The 19,710-nt window shown below is 43.7% G+C and overlaps 1 protein-coding gene across 1 annotated transcript in view; it reads left to right on the forward strand.

Moving 5' to 3' along the window:
• FH (fumarate hydratase) overlaps positions 1-19,710 on the forward strand; it is a 160,299-nt gene that overhangs the window by 31,648 nt on the left and 108,941 nt on the right. The window contains exon 4 of the mRNA XM_030196382.1: positions 17,635-17,811. Within this exon, the coding sequence (XP_030052242.1) occupies positions 17,635-17,811 (177 nt within the window). The remainder of the gene's footprint in view (positions 1-17,634; positions 17,812-19,710) is intronic.

Genomic DNA, 19,710 nt, shown 5'->3' on the forward strand with positions numbered 1-19,710 from the left:
GGTGGGCAGGTTACTGACTCGCATTGCCAGTTATCCCAGTCGAGTGATCCTAGTGGCCCCGGATTGGCCCAGACGACCCTGGTACGCAGATGTGATCAGGCTTCTGTTCGATTGTCTTTTTCTGCTACCGGCACAGGATGGTCTCCTGCTGCAGGGGCCAGTCACAATGGAGGATCCCTCCCCCTTTGGTCTTATGGCCTGGCCCTTGAAAGGGCGAGGTTGAGAAGAAAAGGTTATCCGGACGCGGTTATCGCTACAATGCTGTAGACTCAGAAAAGATCCACCTTGATAGCTTATGCCAGAGTGTGGCATACCTTTGAGTCGTGGTGTGCTAGTTCGGGATTGTCAGCAGCTTCGGCTTCAGTATCGGTTATCCTTGCGGTTCTTCAGGAGGCTGTACAAAAATCACTCTTGTTCAGTTCTCTTAAGGTGCAGGTTGCAGCTCTGGCATGTTTTAGAGGCCGGCTTCAGGGGGCGTCCATCGCCTCCCACCCGGATGCGGTTTGTTTTTTGAGGGGCGTAAATCATTTGCATCCTCCTCACGTGCCAGTTCTGCCATCCTGGAACCTTAATCTAGTTCTCAAAGCGCTTCAGCATCCTCCTTTCGAACCCTTATCGGGGATTATGATTAAGGATCTCGCCTTGAAGGTGATTTTCCTAGTAGCCATTACTTCCGCTCGGAGAATTTCAGAGTTGCAGGCCCTTTCTTGCAGAGACCTCTTCCTACGTTTTATGGAGGCGGGGGTATCGATTAGGACAGTTCCTTACTTTTTGCCCAAGGTGGTTTCTTGTTTCCACTTGGGGCACTCCCTGCGTTTGCTGGCCTTCCACTGGGAAGTTTAGCCTGAGCAATTCCGGGCTCTTCGCTTCCTCAACGTGAGACGGGCTCTTGTCAGGTATTTGGAGGTGACGAATGAATTTTGTCTTTCTGACCATCTCTTCGTACTTTTTGGAGGCAGTAAGAAGGGTCATATGGCGTCCAAGGACACCATAGCCCGTTGGTTGCGGGAGGCCTTCTCTTCGACATATGTGGCATTGGGCAAGCAAGCCCCTTTGAAAGTTCGTGCTCATTCTACGCAGCTCAAGCTTCCTCCTACAGAGTCCCGTTTGCTTTCTCTGGAAGATATCTGCAGGGCAGCTACATGGGCTTCGGTCCATACATTCACTCGTATTTATCGGGTGGATGTGGCAGCTCATCAAGATGTGGTGTTTGGCTCGTCGGTGATTTCTGCCGGGTTGGGGGTGTCCCACCCTACTAGAGGACTGCTTGGGTACGTCCCACAAGTCTCTGGATTGATCTGTGGGACGCCATGGAAGGAAAAATTAATTGTTACCTGATAATTTTCTTTCCATTAGTCCTAACAGATCAATCCAGAGGTGATAAGAGTGTGGATGAGGGTTCTGGTAGTGTGCTCAGAAAGGACAGGGCGAATGTTGGTGATATTAAAGAGACAGAAACGACAGGTTTTAGCAGTCTGCTGAATGTGTGCAGAGAAGGAGAGGGAGGAATTGAAGATGACCCCAAGGTTACGAGCTGATGAGACAGGAAGGATGAGAATGTTATCCACAGAAATAGAGAATGGGGAGGAGGAGAGGTTGGTTTAGGTGGAAAGATAAGAAGCTCAGTCTTGGTCATGTTTAGTTTCAGATGGCTCTGAGACATCCAGGCAGCAATGTTAGACAGGCAGGCTGATACTTTGGCCTGGATTTATGATGGGATAGAAGTAGGGGAGTATCCACTAGAGTATACACTAAAGGTACACTGGGAGAGATAAGAAAAAAAACAGGAAAGAACAGAGTCCTAAAATCCAAGTGAGGACAGCGTATCAAGGAGTAGGCTGTGATCAACAGTGTCAAAAGCAGCAGATAGATCGAGAAGGATGAGGATAGAATAGAGGCCTTTGGATCTGGCCAGGAACAGATCATTGGAGACTTTAGCAAGTGCTGTTTCAGTTGAATGAAGGGGGCGAAAGCCAGATTGAAGTGGTTCAAGAATAGCTTGAGATGAAAGAAAGTCAAGGTAACAGCGGTGAACAGCACATTCAAGTATCTTGGATAGGAAAGGGAGGAGGGAGATGGGGCGATAGTTGGAAGGACAGATAGGGTCCAATGAAGGTTTTTTTTAAGGAGTGGTGTGACTATGGCATGTTTGAAGGCATCAGGAACAGTCTCAGTGGAAAGTGAATGATTGAGGATATGACAGATAAAAGGGATGGCAGTAGGAGAGATAGTGTTAAGTAGATGGGTGGGAATAGGATCAGAGGAACAGGTAGTTAGTTTCGAGGAGGAAAGAAGATATATAGTTTCCTCTTCAGTGATTTCAGAAAAGGAAGAAAAGGAGGCAGGGGTTGGAGGGTTGAGAGAATGGACTAAGGGAAGGAGAGGTGGAGGTGACCTGGTTGAGAATTCAAGTTTAATCTTGTGAACCTTATCATGAAAACCAGAGTCTGGGGGGAAAGTGAAGGGGGAGTTAGAGGTGAAGGCACTTTGAGGAGAGAGTTCAGTATGGCAAAGAGATGTTGAGGGTTTGAGTCAAGAGAATTTGTCAGCTGGATGTAATAGTCCTGTTTGGCAAGTAAAAGAGCAGACTGGAAGGAGGTCAGCAAGAATTTGAAGTGTATGAAGTCAGCATGGGATTTCAGCCAAAGGTGTTCGGCAGAGCGGGCACAGGAACGTAGGTAGCGGATTCTAGAGGTCAGCCAAGGCTGGGGTTTGGTACGTTTTACAGAACGGGGAATGGGAGGAGCAAGAGTATCCAGAGCAGAGGAGAGAATAGTATTATAGGAAGAGACAGCCTCATTGACAGACTTGGATGTGAGAGCAAGGCCCTAGATCCCCTTTCTTGAATACCTCAACAACAACTCCATAAGGGTTCACTTAAGTGCAATTAGTGCCTATCAACGTGTAGAGGGTAAGCACATCTCTGGACAGCATCTAGTTTGCTTCAAGAGAGGTTTGCTTTTGTCAAAGCCCCCTGTCAAATGTCCATGTCATGGGACCTCAACATCGTTCTCACCTAACTGATGAAAACTCCTATCGAGCCACTGGATTCCTGCCATCTGAAGTACTTGACCTGGAAGGTCGTTTTCATGGTGGTTGTTACTTCAGCTGGTAGAGTGGGTGTGCTTCAGGCCTTACTAGTGAATGCACCTTATAGTAAGTTTCATCACAACAGAGTAGTCCTCCGACACCTAAGTTCTTGCCAAAGGTGGTGCTGGCGTTCCATCTGAACCAGTCGATTGAATTGCCAACTTTCTTTCCCTGAATTCATGCCCATCCTGGCAAGAGCACCTTGCACACTTTGGACTGCAAGCGAGCATTTGCCTATTACACCGAGCTGACTAAGCTCCACAGACAGTCCACCCAACTTTTTGTTTCTTTTGATCCCAACAGGATGGGGGCTGCCATCTGGAAACGCACAATGTCTAATTGGCTGATAGATTGCATTTCTTTTATTTATGCCCAGGCTGGGCTGATCCTGGAGGGTCAAGTTAAAGCACAATGTCACACAATGTCAGAGCCATGGCTGCATCAGTAGCCCACTTGAGGTCAGCCTTCATTGAAGAAATTTGCAAGGCTGCAACTTGGTCTTCAGTCCACACATTCACGTCTCACTACTGCCTTGAGCAGGATACCCGACATGACAATCTGTTCTAGCACACAGTTTTGCAGAACGTGTTTGGGTTCTAGAACCCAACTCCACCCCCCTAGGCCCATTTTCTTCTCTTCCAGGCTGCACTCTCACTGAGTTTGTTTACAGTTTCAGGTTGATCTGTGTTATGTCCTCGCTTTTGCGAGGCCCAATTGACCAACGTTTGTTGTTTTCAGTGAATCTGATTGCTAGGGATTCCCCACACGTGAGAATAAATAGGCCTGCTTGTCCTCGGAGAAAGCGAAGATACTTACCTGTAGCAGATATTCTCCAAGGTCATAAGGCCTTATATTCTCACAACCAGGGGTGTGCTGGTAAATTTTTAACAACAGGCTCTTTCTCCGGACGTAGCCAGCTCTGCAGTTGGAAGGGCCAGGGGTGGCTGGGGTGGGGAGGGGGAGCAACACTTGCCTCTCTCTCCTCCCTCCCTTCGTGCGGGCACGCTAGGCATACCTTTGCTGGCAGCCAATAAATGGACTGCCACCACTCCCAACATCTTGCTCTGAGCAGCATGCTGGAACTTCTCTCACATGCTCGAGAAGTCCCAGCCTGCTGCCCAGAGCTGGAAACAAGGAGCGGAGAGCAGCAGTAGTCTATTTACTTGGCTGGCAGGGCTCAGCATCCCCACCAGCAAAGTAAAAGATAATTCAGCAGGGGGCCCAAGCCCACATTTTGGGAGCCAGTTGTTAAAGTAGCCATGGAGGGCCCTACTTTAACAACCGGCTCCCAAAATTCTTAAAAACTTAACAACCGGCTCTTGCGAGCCTGTGAGAGCCTGCTCCAGCACACCACTGCTCACAACCCTCCTACCTCCCCATGGAGTTGTCTCCTATTTCCTTTTTATGCTGTAGTATTGTATTGCGTTAATCGAGCTCTTGCGGCAGGTGGGAAGGCACTCGCTCATGCGCGGTGGAGCGTGTCTAAAGCTCCACAAAGCTCTTAAAAGCTTGTTACAAGCTCTGGACCGGGCAGCACGGGATCATGTTATTCACACGTGAGAATAAAAAGTCTGCTGTCCTTGGAGAGTACCTTCTGCAGGTAAGTATCTTTACTGTATTGTCATTGACAAATGTAGGTGAACTTTTTACAGAATACTGACTAGCGGAAAAGTACATGCCATACTTTGATGGCGCATAACTTTGCTAGTGTGTTTTGCATGTTCAGAGTACACATCTATACGCCCAAATTGTATAATACTACAATTTATGTACGTTCATGCTTACATCTTTGTACACAATGCAAAACTATCCCAGCAACTCAATAGAATTTAGTAATAAAATAATTTACGGATTAGCTCCGGATTATATGACTTCTTTAATAGATCTACCACCACGAAATTCCATAAAAACAGCTCGCTCCTATCTCCAACTACATTACCCAACTTGTAGGGGTGTCAAATACAAGCTTCTTTTTGCCTCGTCTTTCCACTACTCCAGCCCGAAGAATTGGAATGCTCTACCTTTGTACTTAAAATCGCAAGCTGAGCATCATCTTTTCAAGAAGTTGCTGAAAACGTTCCTGGGCAGACTTCTACGGTCTGTGCCCTGAAAATGGCAGATAAAAATCAAGGTCAGGTATACACAAAAAGTAGCACATATGAGTTATCTTGTTGGGCAGACTGGATGGACCGTGCAGGTCTTTCTCTGCTGTCATCTTCTAGGTAATCGTGCTGGTTCCAGTCTTTGATTTCTGCTTGCCAGAGTCTCTTTGTCCATTTGACATTTCTTCTCTCTCCATGTTCACCATCCATCTTCCCTCTTTGTTGCTATCACCCTGTCCAGTATTTCCTCTGTGACCCTGCTCCTATTCTCCTATTATATTAACTGTCCCCCTTCTCTGTGTCTGCATTTTTTCCTTATCTAGTATCACTTTCATGTGTCTATCATTATCTCTCTGTGGCCCTATCCCTCCCCATATCCAGCATCTTTCCTTCTCTCCCTACTTCCGGTTGCCTTCCACCCCGGGAATTCAGTAAAGATCCTTTTCTCGCCTGCCCCCACCCCCACTACCTGCGGGTCCTGTATCTCTCCCACTTCTCCTGCAGGTCCCGCATCATTTAGCTGTCTTTCTCCCTGGCATCTTACTCCCTTCCCTTTTCTCCCCCCCCCCCCCCTTTGGTTCGGCATCTGCCACTTGCTTGTTTCTCCACCCCGGGGTCCTTTAAACTTGCCCTCCATCCTGGCTGACATTGGCAACCACAGTGCTGAAAACAGGCTGCCTGTGGGTGGTCTGCAGGGCCTTCTCTCTACCAGCCCTACCTCCCCTGTTTCTACTTCCTATTTCTGGAGAAGGCAGGACCAGCAGAGAGACTTAGTATCCTATGCTGTTGAACTGCGGCCTGAGCTAGAAGGCTAGCCTTTCTTTTGGTGTCTGATTTGATTTTGAGCACAGATTTTTAAATCTATGCTGAAAGCTCACCTTTTCACTACTGCCTTTGGCTCCTAACCGCTACTCATTTGCCCTCCTCCTCCCTCCTCCCCTGTTCCTCTTTATCCTGTAATTCCCATGCCCGTAATGTCTTGTCTGTCTGTTTTACCTAGATTGTAAGCTCTTTGAGCAGGTACTGTCTCTCTATGTCAAATGTACAGCGCTGCGTACGTCTGGTAGCGCTATATAAATGCTATTAGTAGTAGTAGTAGATTGTCTCCAGTGAACTTTGGGGCTGACTTGATAAGTACACAGATGATGGAAACATGAATGACTTTAGTGAGAGAAATACAGTGGAACTGTGCTATTGTATACTTGGCTAAAAAGACCTTATGCACGTCTCATAATAGATTCTAAACAGTGATTGCAGTTCAGTCATCCCCACATCCTTGTCTGTTCTTTAAGAACATAAGCGTTGCCATACTGGGACAGACCAAAGATCCATCAAGCCCAGCATCGTTTCCAACAGTGGCCAATCCAGGTTACAAGTACCTGGCAAGGTCCCAAAACAATACAGTACATTTTATGCTGCTTATCCTAGAAATAACCTGTGGATTTTCCCCAAGTCCATCTTAATAATGTCTCATGGACTTTTCTTTTAGGAAGTTATCCAAACCTTTTTTTAAACTCCGCTAAGCTAACTGCTTTTACCACATTCTCTGACAACAAATTCCAGAGTTTAGTTACACGTTGAGTGAAGAAATATTTTCTCTGATTTGTTTTAAAATTACTACTTTGTAGCTTTCATTGTGTGCCCCCTAGTCCTAGTATTTTTGAAAAGAGTAAACAAGTGATTCACATCTACCCGTTCCACTCCACTCATTTTATAGACCTCTATCATATCTCCCCTCAGCTGTCTTTTCTCTGAGCTGAAGAGCCCTAGCCGCTTTAGCCTTTCCTCATAGGGAAGACGTCCCATTCCCTTTATCATTTTCGTTGCGCTTCTCTGTACCTTTTCTGTTTCTACTACAGTAAAACCTCTGTTTTCGTTGACGTCGGTTATCGTCGTTTTCGTCTTTTTTTTTTTTTCAAAAAATTTGTCTCGGTTTTCGTCGGTTGCCTCAGATTTCGTCGGTGTGCATACTGTACTGTGCTCTGAAGACAGGGAAAACATTAATCCGGCTTTTCCTTTGGGAGCTCATGCCTCATACATAAATCTTTCTGAGAGGGGAGGAAGAAGGGATTACCCTGAACTCTTTAGAGCTGAAAAGACCCTACTGCTCCGATGCACCAAGACTCTCTTCCTGCCCCTACAAGGATGTCCTTGAGGAAAAACGGCAACTTTTTTAAAAATTCAGTAACATCACCTGGGACCCTTCTCTTTTTCTCGCCTAACCTCTACTTCTGTAGCACACAACAGTACGACGCTTCCTGCCTTTACATCTCTCCCCCTGTGGACGAACTTGCCTTCTTCTGCACAAACTTCGGCCTCTCGGATCAATCAACTCTCGGACCCCTTCCCCCCCCACACAAAATAAATGCAAAAGATCCCAAGGGAGACATGCACCCCATCCCTGGATATTGACACCTTCTCTGCACTGCTCAGGCTGGAAACGGAACAAGGCGATCCGGGACTCATCCGGTCTCTTACAGCGGCCGCTCGTGCGTCTTGTTGCTTTCTTGGGAGGGAGGGGTTATCTTCAGGTCCACACTGCTCCCTCTCGAACAAGACCTAAAAGGAGGCCAGGGTAAGATCCTTGGTTGGAGAAAGCAGTTAGGGTGGGAGCTGGTTGCTGGTATGGATCTCTATAGGAGACGGTGAAAGACGTCCAAAGTGAAAGGTGGAAAAAAAAACCCTATAAAATACTTTTCAAAATTATTGCCTCGGTTTTCGTTGGTTTCGGATTTCGTCGATTGTTTTCGGACGGATTACCGACGAAAACCGAGGTATCGCTGTATATCTTTTTTGAGATTCAGTGACCAGAATTGCACACAATATTCGAGATGCAGTCACACCATGGAGCGACACAACGGTATTATAACATCCTCATTTTTGTTTTCTATTCCTTTCCTAATAATACCTAACATTCTATTTACTTTCTTAGCCACAGCTGCACATTGAGCAGAGGGTTTCAACGTATCATCAACGATGACACCTAGATCTCTTTCCTGGTCGGTGACTTCTAATGTGGAACCTTGCATCACGTAGCTCCACCTAACCTTTCCCCAATTTGGGAAACCTACTGCAAGCTCTGAATTCTTGAATCAATTTAAACCAATAATGTTAGCAAAACTATGTTTTGACGCATTCCTCTGTTCTTGTAAGCTTTCTCTCTGCCAATTCTTACAGAGCAGGCTGACAAAAACACTAAAATAAACATTCCTGGAATGAAAAGAATAGCTCAACAATAACCTATGGATTGTAATAACTTTGTTGCAGCTGGTACCTGAATTATTTAAAGATTTCTCACACTTAAAAAAATGAAAAAAAAAAAGTATTATTTATATTGCTGCTGGTCCTACTAGTGGTTTGTTTCCACCCTGTCCCCTGTTGCAATAATGAGTTAGTAACTATTTGCTGACTGCTATGCTTGAGTTATGGTGTTAACAGCTTTCCATTATTGAAGCTCAGTGATGCTTGCAAGTTTGTTACTGGTTCTGTCATGCAAAGTAGGAAAGCAGTGGACGAGTGAATGACAGGCCCGAGATTCTCAAAGTGACATTGTGTGTATAACTCTGCTGTTGCCTTTGCAGCATTTGGTGATACTGTTTTTTTTTTTTTTTTTCATTGTTAAAATTTTAATTTGCATCCTGTCAGACTGCTGCCTCATGCTCTTTGCAGCTGTCATAGCTATCAATAACCCTGTTCAGAGACTAAGTCCAAAATACCAAAATGCTGGCACTTTCTGCATAAGGCAAAGTGTTTTTTTGCTTCTTGGGAAAACATTGCTTCTTTGTAACGTTATATAAGCTGATTGTTTCTACTGTTTTCCACTATGGTCACTAGCAAATGCACATCCATAGTCATTGTGTTGTGAGGTGTGACCTTGGCTTATGGGGGCAGGGGGAGGGTTGGTCTGTGGAGCTCTTTAAATAGAGTACCTTACACTCATGACCTCTGTTTGGCCTGTTTAAGTACATAAGTATTGCCACACTGGGACAGACCAAAGGTCCATCAAGTCCAGCATCCTGTTTCCAACAGTGGCCAATCCAGGTCACAAATACCTGGCAAGATCCCAACAGATGTAAATTCTCAACACCAACATAATTCGTCCACTAAACTGAAACAAAATGAATTTTTCCTACCTTTGTAGTCTGATGATTTTTATTATTCCAATTATTTTGTTCAGAATCTTTGGTTCTACTTTCCTCTGTCTATGCTCTTAACTGTTTTCAGGGCCTCCTTTCTGTTTGCTATTTCTTTTCTCACTTCCTGCCCTTTGTCTGTTTGTTTGGCACTGATCTTTCATGTTCAGCTTTCTTTAATTTCAGTGCCTCCTCAAATCTATCTTCTTTTCCCTCTCACTCCTCTTTTTGTGCAACATGTGTCACTTTTTCCCTTCCTTTTATGTGAAGCCCGTCTTTCCTCTTCCCTTCCCTTCCCCTACAGCACTTCCTCCCCTCTTCTCTTCCCTTTCTGTGCAGCACGTCCTCCCCTCTTCCCTTCCCTTTAATTGCAGCACGTCCTGCCCTCTTCCCTTCCCTTTAAGTGCAGCACGTCCTCCCCTTCCCTTTAAGTGCAGCACATCCTCCCCTCTTCCCTTCCCTTTAAGTGCAGCACGTCCTCCCTTCTTCCCTTCCCTTTAAGTGCAGCACGTCCTCCCCTCTTCCCTTCCCTTTAAGTGCAGCACGTCCTCCCCTCTTCCCTTCCCTTTAAGTGCAGCACGTCCTCCCCTCTTCCCTTCCCTTTAAGTGCAGCACGTCCTCCCCTCTTCCCTTCCCTTTAAGTGCAGCACGTCCTCCCCTCTTCCCTTCCCTTTAAGTGCAGCACGTCCTCCCCTCTTCCCTTCCCTTTAAGTGCAGCACGTCCTCCCCTCTTCCCTTCCCTTTAAGTGCAGCACGTCCACCCCTCTTCCCTTCCCTTTTATGTGTAGCATGTCCTCCCCCTTCCCTTCCCCTATCTTCTCTTTATGTGCAGCACGTCGTCCTCTTCCCATCCTTTTATGTGCAGCACTTCCTCCCCTCTTCCATTCCCTTCCTGTTATGTGCAGCACATCCTCCCCTCTTCCCTTTATGTTCAGCACATCCTGTCCTTTTCCCTTTATGTGCATCACGTCTTCTCTTCCAACTTTGTGGCTGCTGGCAGCTATTAGAACAGGCCTTCCTCTGATCATCCTGAGGCTTTCTCTCTGCTGCGCTTCTCCCATGTGGCAAAAGGAAGTCGCATCAGAAGGAAGGACCTCGGGGAAGGCCTGTTCTAATAGCTTCCGGCAACTGCAGAGTTTGTAGAATTGCAGCAGAGAGGAGAGGGACCTGCCCTGAGGGGAGGGACGAGGAAGATAGTGATGCGTGCTGATTCTGTTGCCGATCCCGCGGGATCCCCATGGATTCTGATCTAATTACATGTGGATTTTTAAAGGGGGGAATAATTTTAGATGTATAGTTATATATCCAGCAGCCATCTCAGTATCTACTGTATTTCTTTGTGTTTTGAAAACCGGTTACCTTTTACTTCACTTAAAAGCATATGACAGATAATTTACCAACACTGTGATCTGATGTGCTGCCTCCTACTTCTCTGTGCAGCAAGTAGTTTGTACGCTGTTGAACTTTACAAGAAGGAATAGCTCCAGGTTCTAATATTTATTCTGACTCAGAAGCTTGGGAGAGAGTGGAACAAAAATGTTGGTTTTAAAGTCATGTTTTTCCCTTTAAATGCCCAAATGGTGCATCTCAACCTAGGAAATATATACCATTAGTTTAGTTGGGTGGTGTTTTTACGCATGGCCCGACCCCCTGTTTATGTGTATTGCCTCTTAACCCTTTTTTTCTTCTCAGTGGGTGGAGTGCCCCCCCCCCCCCCCCCCCCCGAAACTAGTCCTGCCTTTTACCCGCTGCAGTAAAAGAGGGCCTCTATGCGCATTAAAAACACGCACTAATGCCAGCATAAACCCCCTTTGCCACAGCTTTGTAAAAGGACTTCTAAACAAGGATTTAGTATTAGTTAATCAATTATGTCCATCACAATATACAGCCTATTTTCAATCTAGGGACGTTAAGAGAGGCGGAGCAGTGATTCTGGTAGCTAAAGATAATACATTCTTTTTTTATGGAAATGGAACTTTTATGTTGGAGGGGATTGAGATTTTAGTGTTAAATTCTACCTTCATCAATATTGTATTATGCTGTGCGGCACCTGGTGTGCTTTACAATGACTCTCTCTCCTTAACCCTCCATTGCCCCTGGTACAAAATAAGTACCTGAATATATGTAAACCGCTTTGAATGTAGTTGCAAAAAACCTCAGAAAGGCGGTATATCAAGTCCCACTTCCCTTCCCTTTCCCTCCTGGTTGAATTTTTGGTGGACCTGAGTCTTCCAATCTATAGGACCATTGTTTTAAGAGATTTTACATGTGCTGATTTTAGAGGAAGATGATATAGTGCTTAATTTTTTCTAAATTATTGAGTCATTAGGCTGGAAACAAATAGTGGAAGCGCAACACTTACTCTAGATTTAATTTTTATCGGAAAGAATCTTGATCAAGAGCATTTTAAAGTTTTGGATATTTTAACAGTACCTTTGTCGGATCATTTGGTGATCTGTTTTCAGTTAAGGTTAGGTAACAGAATATTAGAGTCAGGCTCTAAAACCATTTTCTTTTCGTGACCATTATGAGCTTACTGAGTTTGAAGCACACTTGTAAGTAACCTAGCCACTGCAAAAAGTTCCTTAGATCCAGAAGGGGCTGATTCATGTACGTGTTCCATTATGGATGTTGGCACTCCTGTAATCTGTGTCAGTTGGTGCTGACTGATATTTGGCGGTTGTTTTTTCAATTCTTCTAGCATGGCGATTTTGTCTGTGAGTGCACCACAGAACAGAACATGACACACCCCATGGCAACACATATAAATGTCAGGGATTGGCGACGTATCTGATATTTTACCTATGCTACTGCCACAAATAAACGGTGTGTTGTCCCAAATAAGCCACCTTTACAACTGTGCATTGTGTCTGTTCTCTGAAAATAAAATGCTAAAATTCTGGATTAAAAGATATTCAAAATGTACCTTAAGGTGTTCTAAAAACCATAACTATCAAAATTGCTGGAAACTTTCATCAAAAAAGTGCTTAAAAACACACCACTATTTTAAATGTTTATTGCATTTTAAGCACTTTTTTGATGAAAGTTTCCAGTGATTTTGATCACTGGATACCAGATAATCATACACTATTATTAACAACAGCAACTCTCTCCGTTCATAAGCACTAAGACTAGTATGACCCCATCCTACTTTGGTTCCATTACCAACTGCTGGAACAGCTCTCTCTATAGAGAATCTAGGATCTCCCTATTTCTAGACAACCCCATAATAAAATCACCTATTAGTTGAACTTTCCCTTTTACAGCTATATTTTGAATGACTTCAATTAAATCTGTCACTTTTTCTGCCTATGAAGGAAGCCTGTGTATCACACCAATATAAATAGAACTTCCATTTCCTTTTTCCAGATTAACCCACAGTGCCCCCTACAATGCCTCTTCCTTACCCTGTAAACTCTGCAATTTATCGCTTTAATATTATCTTTAACATATAACGACACGCCTCCTTTTCTTCCTGTCCAGTCCTTCTTGAATAAATTATAACTATTTATATCATTTCAGCAAAAGAACTGTGTAATTAAAAAAAAAAAAAAAAAAATACATCTTCCCCCTAATTCTATAAAAGTTGCCATAAATTGTGGATACAATTTAATTGTATAACAAGCCAATTAGTGCCAGTAATTGACTTTTTAACAAGCAGTTATCACTAATCAGAACTTTTAGTATCAGAACTTGTATAAGAAGAGTGCTGGGCAGACTTATATGGTCTATGCCCTGAGTATGGCAAGAACAAATCAAACTCTGTTTATATAAAGTATCGCATATCAAGTAAAATGAGTTTATCTTGTTGGGCAGACTGGATGGACCGTACAGTTCTTTATCTGCTGTCGCTTATTATGTTACTACGTAATTAGATTTAATTGGCATTTATGCACATAAATTTAGATGCGATCTGAAAAAGGGGGCACAGAAATGGGAGGGTATTCTTAAAAGCATGGAAAGGGCTTTGATGTCTTCCACATGAAACTTCCTGATATACTATTTTTAACTGTTTTCCTCTTGGGGAAGTATGTCCAGAAAAGTGAGATTTCCAAGGCTGAAACAGACCACAGAATGGTACTTTTCAGCAGGTTGTTTAACCACACAAAAAGTTCTAAAAATTGTTCTTTCTCTGGATAAAAGTACATGCACAGCTTCATAGCATGGGTGCATTTTCCTTCGGCAGGGAGGGCCAATCATGCATGGATGTTCTCTACCATTTTGGAAGTGTTGTGATAAAGGCAGGAGATGAGGATATAGCCACAGGTGCTTCTTTGCTGCTGTCTATTAGGAGGTGTGTCATGTCTAGGATAATTGTTATGCCTGACCCTGTTTCAAGTTCACACTATTAGCTGGCATTAAGAAGGCTGAGAAAAAATGTGGTTCTGAAAACACAAATACTTACTATAACATGGCAAATACCATGGTGATAAGCATAACTAGCAGTGTTTTATTAACAGTAAATTTGATTCAAATGTTATCTTTTAATAACTAATAAATCTACCCTAATGAAATAAACATTCTTCTGGAAACCAAGGAGAATTTCTCTAACTGACCCCTAGCCTAAAGGAGTATGAAATAGACAGCCATACAACCTTTTGTTAGCAAACAAGACACAGATGCCAGATTCTAATCCAAAAATGCCTTTCTGTGGAGCAGGAGTCTGGTATAATTCTCCTTACGTTGACTGTAGCCAACCCAGTCCTTGTACAACAATCCTAGAGTTGAGGCCTCAGTGGCAAACAGAGGGGTAAATGAGAAGTCCAAGTCTATGAATCTTACAGGTGTTACCCTAGATGACAGCGTAGCAACAGTATACTTGCAAAGTCTTTGTCTTCCACAGGTGCCCATGTGGTAAAAAGCAAAGTCCTTCGCCCTGCTTTATGATACAGCAATTAAAAAGGAGAAGACCAATTGTGAAGGATTACTTTTGATGCTGTATAATTATAGTACAGCAAGAGGCCCTCACTGGATGCCCACCGGAAGGGTGGAAGGCCAGATTTTAGGACTCAGGCTGTAAAAATACCAGCTAGGTTTAAAAATCTATGACTGGCTGCGCAAGGACGTGCTTTTCCTGCAATTTAATATGTGTCCCAGCTTGGGATCCATCCACTGGAATAGTGGTGGGTCAATTTACATACCTTAAACAGCTTAAACTGCTAAAAGGCACTGACTAGGCCTAAAAATCTGATGATGGCCTTGTTGCTGAGCACCTGCAGAAGCAGGGCTGCTTGATAAGCCTTATTAGAATTTAGTGTGACATTCAAAAGCAGTGCAAAAGCCAAGATCAAGGAATTGATGGCTAAAATCCTAAAAAGTTTGGTTCAGAACATGGAGTCTGTTGCAGTTAAAATGGCAGCCAGAGTCACAAGATATGGAACTGATCTCTTCATCTTAGAAGAGATGGTTGCACAAGATTAGGAACAGTCCATATTAGGAGTTGGCCATATTAGGAGTTAGTTGCAAGACAGGAAAAAGATTAAGAAACAGGTGGACACCTGACCTGTGGTTAAGATAAAAAAATCCCTCTCCATAGACTTGTATGGGGACCAAATACTATATAAGAAGTGGGCATCAGAGCTATCGTTGGAACATTTTTCCCCAACGAATCTCCGAACGGCGAAGCTCTGGCCGGTTGAACCCCGAATCTGTCTGATGAATGTACCAAATTGAAGTCCTGATTTGGGTGAGAATAAAAGACTATTTCTTTCACTAAACTGTTTCAGTCTCTGTTTCAATCTCTTCTCTTTAAACTGTTTCACAAACACACAAGTAAAATTCTATCTCACTATTCTCTAGTCTCTGTGTTAATTTCTGTTTCATTTCACACCTTATATCACATAAATAGACTATCTTTTAAACTCTAGTACATCATGTGGGAGAATAGATGCCCTAGGATGTCCTTGGAAATTAGGAGCCAGAAAACAGAGGTCATATTTAAGAGACTTATTATGAGCCTTCTGAAACCCTCTCTCCACCTCCGTGGGCAAGGGTCCTGCGGGGGTCTAGAGAGGGGTAATTAAAAACAATGCTCATTAGGCATACCGGATTATATTCTTTGTTTGCTATGAATAAATTGTGGTACTTTTATCTTTTAATAGGAAGAGGGTTGGGTCTTGCTGGCTGTAAGAAAAATGTAGAAGTGGTTTGCTAACCGTGGTCTGAAAAGGTGACAGGAGATGCAGCAAGTGTGTTGGTTGACCAAGTGGGGACGTGTTAGCTTGGTCCCCCACCTGAAGTGGAACTCGAAATGTGTCACCTGGTTATATCGCCTTACTTTAAATTCTGGCCAATAGATAGACAGAGGGGAGGGAGAGGAGCTCTTTTCTACTGCTCATCCACCCAAACCTGCTTTATTTCCCTCTCCTCCCATGCTGTACTTTTTGCAATGTGAATGATGCTGGAGAGAGCTTCCACTGCTCACTTCTATTTGCGAATGTATCGCAGAGGAAGAGGGAAATTATTATAATTTATATAATTGTATACAGTACTTTTCAGAGGCACATAACAAATAGTCACTGCTCCCCAGAGCTTATAGTCTTTTCAAGATAGAAGAATTAAGTAAGAAGGTTTGTGCTAGCAGTAGTAGCCATAATAGTGAAAAAACCCCAAAACCCTAAACAGGTAGATTATAGACAGGAGTAATTTGGGAAGGAAAACATTGATAAGACATCTCCTTCATTTCAGCTTTAAGAACTTATATAATAAAAATAAGCTAGTGTGATTCTACATCCATAGCAATAATAGCAGGCCTTGAAAAAAATCTCATAGGATCTAGAAGGCAGAATAAGAACAGTTGGAATATTTATTTATGCACAGTCCCACAACCTGTGGCCATCATCCATTCACTCCCATACACTTCACTCCTCTCCTCCCAGCCTCAGCATCAGATTATTTTTGTCTCGACCTCTTTTTCCCAACTGCCCCCTTGTTAGATCCAGTCTGTACTTCAGCCATTTGCCCGCAGCCCCCTTCTCCCAGGCACAGCATTAGACCCCCCCCCCTTATTCCACCCCTATCCCTTAGCATGTGTTCTTTCTCCCATGTCCTGCCCCCATGTGATCTCCAAGTCTTCTAGCGTTAGCATTGGCCCCCTTCTGCTATCTCCAACCTTGTCGGCTCCCAGCCCCCTTCACTCATTCCCAGACCTTAGCAGTTTCCTATTATCAAAGTCCCAGCATCAGACTCTTCCACCAACCCTATTCCCAGCATTAGCCTTTTACCTGACTGGCTGATGCCTCTAAATCCCCCTACAGAGAGGCAAGAGTTTGTGTTTATACTGCCACCACTCTTAGCAACAGCATAAACACAAGCTCCTGCCACTCAGCAGGAGATCTAGAGCTATCAGGAGCATAGGAGGATGATACTAGGGTCAACTGGCAGTGATATTTTGATGTGGCTTCTCCATTCCTCCCCCCCCCCCAGTTCCGGTGCCATACATATCATTCTTTGTGTGACCCTGATGCTACTGTACTGCTGTGATGAGCTGGATGAAATAAAATAAGTATTGTGTGAGACAGTAATATTTGCTTGAAAACACATCAAACAAAGAAAAAACTCCGCTGGAGCATGGACTCAACAAGGTCTGGGTTTCGGCCAATGCCTTCATCAGGAGTTCAAAGCATAGAGCAAATGAAACACAAAGTGCTGAATGAGACCATTGGCTACACAAAACAACCAGTGTGTGTTCTAATCAGCTTGTGTTGTTCTGTAACCTTGCTATGACACAAGCTGACTAGAATACACAGGTTTTTCTTGTGTGGCCATTGGTCTCATTCAGCACTTTGTGTTTCATTTGCTTTATGCTTTGAACTCCTGATGAAGGCATAGACCGAAACATGGTCTGTGTGCTGAGTCTATGCTCCAGCAGAGCCTTTTCTTTGATGTGTTGTCGTCATGCATATATTACTGTGTCACACAATAAAGACTTACTTTATTTCATGTGGCTCAACGCAGTGGTCATTCCTACTCCTGTGTTTTGCTTGTACTGGTTTCTGTGGGTTTGATTGGCTTCTTTTATTGTTGGGCTACTATACTGCTGCCATTGTGCTCTGAGCCCTAGGTGCCAGATCCAATTTTTTACTCACCATGATGACCTGGTGATAATATAAGATACTAATAACAATGACAATAGTGTAATAGTATATACTCGGAGACCTTGGATCAAAATGAAGCTGAACTGTTAAAGCACTGTAAGTGGTGTTGCTATTATTCCCAGTAATCTTTCTGAAATCCAAGGTTCAAAACAGCTATATTATATATTAGTTTTGAGTTATGTTCTAAATAGGTGCTGTTTTTATTCAATATAGGTATCTTCAGGAAAACTGAATGACCATTTCCCTTTGGTGGTGTGGCAGACTGGATCTGGAACTCAGACTAATATGAATGTCAATGAAGTCATTAGCAACCGAGCCATCGAAATCCTGGGAGGCAAACTGGGGAGCAAAGAACCAGTGCATCCTAATGACCATGTTAATAAGAGCCAGGTCAGTACACAGTATTCTGGGTGATCATTTATAATTAAATTGGAGCATATAATGTGCCCTTTAAATCATAAACATAATACAAATATATTCAATGAATATCTCATTTTTATTGGTATTGAAAGTTGTGGCGTAAGATTAAAAAAATCCCAGGGTATCTGTTTTCAAACTATGTAGTTGCCTAACTTTGGCCCTGTTGAAAATAATTCAGGACTGAAGTGGTAAATTTAGCTTCTTAATTGTATTGCTGTAAATTTAGACAGGTATGTGGTGAGGAGAGATCTTACTTACCTAACTGAGCAGCCAAAATAGCAGGCCTAACTATTGGTGCCAGATGATAACCACTTAGATTTAGGAAAATTTCCATCTTGAAGCTTCATGTGCTGGCAGAATTAAAAATGGTTAAGGATGTAAAGCGAGGTGCCAGATCTTTTTTCAGGTATGTTTGGGAGAGGAAAAAGGCGAGAAGTGGAATTTGAATTGTAAGACTGAAAGGTGCTGAGGACCAATGCGTGGGAATGACTCTGAAAAGCAGAAACCATAAACAAATACTTCTGTTCATTGTTCACAGAAGAAAATCCTGGAGAAGGGCCACCGATGACTGACTTAGGTACATATGGGAATTGAGTAGATGCCACACCATTTATGGAAGAAAATGTTTATGAACAACTGGCAAAACTGAAAATGGACAAAGCCATGGGGCTAGATGAGATACATCTCAGGGTACTGAGGGAGCTTGGAGAGGTTCTAGTGTGTCTTCTAGGATCTGTTCAATAGACTTAAAGATGGGAATGGTTCCACAGGATTGAAGAAGGACCCGTGCAGTCTCTCTTCACAAAAGTGGTAACTAAAGAAAAGATTAGAAACTACAGGCCGATAAGTGTTACTTTGGTGTTTGGAAAAGTAATGGAGATGTTACTAAAGGAAGAATAGTGAGCTTTCTACAGTCTAACAATTTATAAGATCAGAGGTTATAAAGTTTTACCAAAGGAAGATCATGCCAAACCAATCTGATTTCTTCAACTGTGCGACCAGAGAACTGGATTGACGACGTGCTGGATATGATCTACTTTATTTTTATTTTATTTTTGTTACATTTGTACCCCGCGCTTCCCCACTCATGGCAGGCTCAATGCGGCTTACATATTGTATACAGGTACTTATTTGTACCTGGGGCAATGGAGGATTAAGTGACTTGCCCAGAGTCACAAGGAGCTGCCTGTGCCTGAAGTGGGAATCGAACTCAGTTCCTCAGTTCCCCAGGACCAAAGTCCACCACCCTAACCACTAGGCCACTCCTCCACTTGGTTTTCAGCAAAGCCTTTAATGATGTCCTTTATAGGAGGTTCAATAAACTGAGCAGCCTTGGGTTGGGACTAGAGAGTTGCACGGGGACAGAAATCTTACCCATCCCCGCCCGTCCCTGCTGGAATCTAACCCGTCCCCGCCCGTCCCCGCAAGAATTTAACCCATCCCCACCCATCCCCGTAAGAATTTAACCCATCCCAACCCGTCCCCACCCGTCCCCGCAAGAATTTAACCCATCCCCACCCATCCCCGTAAGAATTTAACCCATCCCCGTAAGAATTTAATAGTACATAAAAGAAAGTTCCAGTCAGCTCCCTCAGTCTCTCTCTGGTTTTGAGCCACAGCACTGTAGGCAAGGAAGGAACAGAAGTTGCAACTTGGAACACTCTGGTGCGCACATGTAAGATTTGTCTCTGATTCACTGGCAGTGTGTGCTGAGAGGTCGCCACATGCACGCGCCAGTAGGTCAGGTGACATCTGATCCTCGTGCCTGTGTCAGAGCTGAGGTCTGTGCACCAGCCTGGGAGCAAAGAGGATTAATAGTAACATAGTAAGTGACAGCAAATAGACCTGAACGGTCCATCCACTCTGCCC

Source organism: Microcaecilia unicolor, chromosome 3 (genome assembly GCF_901765095.1).
Source record: "Microcaecilia unicolor chromosome 3, aMicUni1.1, whole genome shotgun sequence".
NCBI classification, from domain to species: Eukaryota; Metazoa; Chordata; class Amphibia; order Gymnophiona; family Siphonopidae; genus Microcaecilia; species Microcaecilia unicolor.